Raw genomic sequence first — 5204 nt, forward strand, 5'->3', positions numbered from 1 at the left:
CGGGAGAGAAGCGAAAGGAGGTTAGGGACAGGAGAGAGCAGTTGGCGGGAGAGGAGCGTGGGGAAAGGGGGAGACAGACGGTTAGGAGTTAGGAGCGGGAAGTGTAAAGGTGGGACGGTGGTGACACCGGACGGGAGCAGGGAGAATTGAGGGAAGTGTTTAGGCGGGAAATAGAAAGGAGCAGAACAGAAACCGAAGGGGGAGACGAGGAGGCGAAGAAAAGGGGCAGGAAAACAATTTGGAAAAGGAAAAGGGAGATGGCGGAAGAGGAAGGGCAGGAAGAACGAGAGGAAGAATGGATGTTTAGGAAAAGTAAGAGGGTGGTGAGATCACCGGAGGGTAAGAGCGGGGGGGAGGGGAACGTGGAGGAGTTGTTGAAGGAATGGAGGGAATGGAGGAAAGAAGCGAGAAGGGACATGGGAGAAATAAAGGAGAGGATGGAGACTGTGGGAGCGGAGGTTGGAAAGATAAGGGAGGACATGAGGAGAGGAGAAGAAAGATGGAGAGAGGAGAAAGAGAGGATGGAGAAAAGGTTAGGAGAGGCAGAAAGAAAGATGAGAGAACTAGAGGTGGCGAAGAAAAAGGTGGAGGAGATAGAAAAGAGGGTAGGAAATCTGGAAAGGGAGAGAGGAAGGGAGGGAGGGGAGACAAAGGAAGGACGGAGCGAAGTGGGAAGGGAAGAGGGGGTGGAAAAGAGGCTGAAGGAGATAGAGAAAAAGATGGAGAGGAAGGAAAGGGAGGTAAAAAGAAACAATATAATAATAAAGGAGGCAGAGATAGAGGGAACAGCACAGCAGGTAGTGGATAGACTAATGGCAAGGATAGGAGTGAAAGGAGGGGTGGAGGGAACAAGAGAGCTGAGAAAAGTAGGAGAGGGGGGACGGGGGAGGATGATAGAGGTAAGGTTAGAGAGCACAGAGAAGAAGGTCGAAGTGATGAGGAACAAATGGAAGCTGCGGGGGAGGAGGGAAAGAGTAGAGGAGGACTTAACATGGGAGGAGAGAAGGATCCAATGGAAGTTGAGAAGGATAGGAGACGAGGAGAGGAGGAAAGGGAGACAGGTGAGGGTGGGATTGGGGAGGATCACGGTGGAGGGAAAGGTGTGGATATGGGACGGAGAACGGGAGACAGTGAGAGACAGTAGGGGGAGAGAATGGCAAGAGGAGAGGAGAGACGAGGAGAAAAGGGCAGGGAGGGAAGAGAAGAAGGGAGAAAGAGAAGACGGGGGCGAGGAAACGGAAAGGAGCACAAAAAACGAGGAGAGATGGAGGGAGAGGGACAGAGGGGGAAAAGAGGAAGCAGGGGGGAAGAGGGAAGAGGAAAGGAGGACAATTGGAGAATAGGGTTCTGGAATGTAGCGGGAATAGAGAGTAAGGATAAGGAATTCTGGAAGGAGCTAGCAGAATGGGAGGTCATAGCGCTGACAGAGACGTGGCTAGAGGAGAAGAGATGGGGGAAGGTGGCAAACAGACTGCCGAAGGGATACAAGTGGAGTAGACAGTGGGCGAAGAGGAAGAGCAAAAAAGGGAGGGCAATAGGTGGCATGTTAATAGGGGTGAGAGAGGAGATGGCGAGGGAGGAAAAGGGGGAAGAGAAAGAAATAGAGGGCCTGATGGAGAGAAGAGTAAGAGCGGGGGAGGAGGAGTGGAGGGTGGTAGTGGTATACGTAAACGGGGANATTTGGACTTCCGTTTCCGGAACGTTTGGTGAAGGAGTGAATTTTGCGAAGTTGAGTGAGTGATAGCGAATTTAGGGTGGAAAGTGAGAGGCGAGGTGAGAGAGCAGGGTGTGTGGAAGTAGGAAAGGGGTGAGGATAAGGGAGAGAGTATAGGGGAGCAGGAAAAGTGTAGTGAGTAGAAGGAAAAAGGGCGGGAGAGAAGCGAAAGGAGGTTAGGGACAGGAGAGAGCAGTTGGCGGGAGAGGAGCGTGGGGAAAGGGGGAGACAGACGGTTAGGAGTTAGGAGCGGGAAGTGTAAAGGTGGGACGGTGGTGACACCGGACGGGAGCAGGGAGAATTGAGGGAAGTGTTTAGGCGGGAAATAGAAAGGAGCAGAACAGAAACCGAAGACGAGTAGGCTGGTAAAGGAGAAGAGGGAAAGGAAAGGTAGAAGGTAGGACAGAAAGAAGAGGAAAAGAGGAGTATGGAAAGAAAAGAGGAAAAAGTGGAGGGGGGAGACGAGGAGGCGAAGAAAAGGGGCAGGAAAACAAACGTCGAAAGGCTGATGAGGGAGAGGGGAGCGTCGATAGGGAGTTATGGGGATCTGAGTGAAATTTGGAAAAGGAAAAGGGAGATGGCGGAAGAGGAAGGGCAGGAAGAACGAGAGGAAGAATGGATGTTTAGGAAAAGTAAGAGGGTGGTGAGATCACCGGAGGGTAAGAGCGGGGGGGAGGGGAACGTGGAGGAGTTGTTGAAGGAATGGAGGGAATGGAGGAAAGAAGCGAGAAGGGACATGGGAGAAATAAAGGAGAGGATGGAGACTGTGGGAGCGGAGGTTGGAAAGATAAGGGAGGACATGAGGAGAGGAGAAGAAAGATGGAGAGAGGAGAAAGAGAGGATGGAGAAAAGGTTAGGAGAGGCAGAAAGAAAGATGAGAGAACTAGAGGTGGCGAAGAAAAAGGTGGAGGAGATAGAAAAGAGGGTAGGAAATCTGGAAAGGGAGAGAGGAAGGGAGGGAGGGGAGACAAAGGAAGGACGGAGCGAAGTGGGAAGGGAAGAGGGGGTGGAAAAGAGGCTGAAGGAGATAGAGAAAAAGATGGAGAGGAAGGAAAGGGAGGTAAAAAGAAACAATATAATAATAAAGGAGGCAGAGATAGAGGGAACAGCACAGCAGGTAGTGGATAGACTAATGGCAAGGATAGGAGTGAAAGGAGGGGTGGAGGGAACAAGAGAGCTGAGAAAAGTAGGAGAGGGGGGACGGGGGAGGATGATAGAGGTAAGGTTAGAGAGCACAGAGAAGAAGGTCGAAGTGATGAGGAACAAATGGAAGCTGCGGGGGAGGAGGGAAAGAGTAGAGGAGGACTTAACATGGGAGGAGAGAAGGATTCAATGGAAGTTGAGAAGGATAGGAGACGAGGAGAGGAGGAAAGGGAGACAGGTGAGGGTGGGATTGGGGAGGATCACGGTGGAGGGAAAGGTGTGGATATGGGACGGAGAACGGGAGACAGTGAGAGACAGTAGGGGGAGAGAATGGCAAGAGGAGAGGAGAAACGAGGAGAAAAGGGCAGGGAGGGAAGAGAAGAAGGGAGAAAGAGAAGACGGGGGCGAGGAAACGGAAAGGAGCACAAAAAACGAGGAGAGATGGAGGGAGAGGGACAGAGGGGGAAAAGAGGAAGCAGGGGGGAAGAGGGAAGAGGAAAGGAGGACAATTGGAGAATAGGGTTCTGGAATGTAGCGGGAATAGAGAGTAAGGATAAGGAATTCTGGAAGGAGCTAGCAGAATGGGAGGTCATAGCGCTGACAGAGACGTGGCTAGAGGAGAAGAGATGGGGGAAGGTGGCAAACAGACTGCCGAAGGGATACAAGTGGAGTAGACAGTGGGCGAAGAGGAAGAGCAAAAAAGGGAGGGCAATAGGTGGCATGTTAATAGGGGTGAGAGAGGAGATGGCGAGGGAGGAAAAGGGGGAAGAGAAAGAAATAGAGGGCCTGATGGAGAGAAGAGTAAGAGCGGGGGAGGAGGAGTGGAGGGTGGTAGTGGTATACGTAAACGGGGATATGGACAGGAAGCTGGAGGAGCTAAGAGGGTGGATGGAGGCACAGACGGGGAAGGAGAGGGTAATTGTAGGGGGCGATTTCAACGCGAGGATAGGAAGAGAAGGAGGGAAAGTAAGGGGACCAGATGAGGAAGGGGAGAGAAGTTCGAAGGATAGAAAAGTAAACGGTGAGGGAAAGAAATTGATCAAGTTGATAGAGGAGGTAGGATGGGGGGTGCTAAATGGAGATGTAGAGGGAGACGAGGAGGGGGAATTCACGTTTACAGGCGGGAAGGCAGAGACGGTGATAGATTATGCAATAGTGGAGGATAACACAAGGAAGGAGATAGAAAGGATGGAGGTGGGTGAAAGGATAGAATCGGACCACCATCCCCTGATAGTAACGGTCAGAAGGGGTAAGGGGGTGAGGAGAAAGGAAGAGAGGAGGGAGAGAAAGGTAGGGAGCGGACGTTGGTCGAGAAAAATGAAAGAGGAATTCAAAAAGGGGATGGCAGGGAAGAGAGTCGAGGGAGAAGGGATACAGGAGATGGTATGCGAGGCGGTGGAGAAGATAAAGGAGGAAATGCGGAGGAGCGAAAGGGAAGGAGGATGGGTAAGAGGAAAGAAGAAGGAAACGTGGTGGGACGAGGAGTGCAGGTTGAAGAAAGCAGAGGTGAGAGGGAAACTACGGAAATGGAGAAAGAGGGGAGGGACAGGAGAGGAATACAGAAGGGAAAGGAGAGAGTACAAGGAATTGTGCGAAAGGAAAAAAGAGGAAGAACGGGAGAGGCTGATAGAGGAGGTAGCGGAGGCGAGAACCGAAAATAAGGTATGGGAGATAGTTAACAGGGGCAGGAAGGAGAGAAAGAGAACGAACGAAGAGATAGGAGTGGAAGAGTGGAGGGAATACTTTATGGGACTGTTAGGGGGTGTAGGGAGGAGGGTGAGATTGGGGGGACGGGAAAAAAGAAAAGGGGTAGAAGAGGAATTAGGGATAGAGGAAGTAAGAGAGGCAATAAAGAGGCTGAGAGAGGGAAAGGCGATGGGAGTAGACGAGGTTCCCAACGAAGCGTGGAAATTTGGAGGTGAAAGGACGGAGGTACTGGCGTGGGAAATCTGCGGGAGAGTGTGGAGAGGAGAGGGGTGGCCAAAGACATGGAAGGAAGGGATAATTGTGCCGATAATAAAGAAGGGAGCGGGATCAAAGGTAGAGGAGTATAGGGGAGTCACACTCATGCCAACTTTATATAAGGTATACGCATCGGTGCTGGCTAGGAGACTGGAGAAGGAAATGGAGGAGAAAGAAATGATACCGGGGAACCAGACGGGCTTTAGGAGAGGGATGGGCACAATAGATAATATCTATGCGTTAAACTGGGTGGTAAATGACAGGATTAGAAGGGAGAAGGGGAAAATGGTAGCGATGTTTATAGACCTGAAGGCGGCATTCGACTCGGTGGACAGAACGGTTCTAGGGGAAGCGTTAGAGAGGAGGGGTGTAAGAGAGGGGCTGA

At 51.5% G+C, this 5204-nt stretch overlaps 2 protein-coding genes across 2 annotated transcripts; both read left to right on the plus strand.

Annotated features, from left to right (window-relative positions):
* Positions 1-257: 257 nt before the first annotated feature.
* Positions 258-1343, plus strand: LOC108624716 (golgin subfamily A member 6-like protein 22). Its single transcript, XM_018024191.1, has one exon. The coding sequence runs from the start codon at positions 258-260 to the stop codon at positions 1341-1343; it is 1086 nt and encodes a 361-aa protein (XP_017879680.1).
* A 798-nt stretch (positions 1344-2141) lies between these two features.
* LOC108624717 (trichohyalin-like) lies at positions 2142-5188 on the plus strand (the record flags this gene model as incomplete). The annotated part of the gene is made up of 2 exons (XM_026813312.1): positions 2142-3164; positions 3428-5188. Coding segments are annotated over exons 1-2 (2784 nt in total), but the record flags the coding sequence as incomplete, so codon positions are not given.
* Between the last annotated feature and the right edge of the window lie 16 nt (positions 5189-5204).

This window comes from Ceratina calcarata, unplaced genomic scaffold (genome assembly GCF_001652005.2).
Source record: "Ceratina calcarata isolate Rehan_Ccalc_2016 unplaced genomic scaffold, ASM165200v1 scaffold327.2, whole genome shotgun sequence".
Taxonomy (NCBI): Eukaryota; Metazoa; Arthropoda; class Insecta; order Hymenoptera; family Apidae; genus Ceratina; species Ceratina calcarata.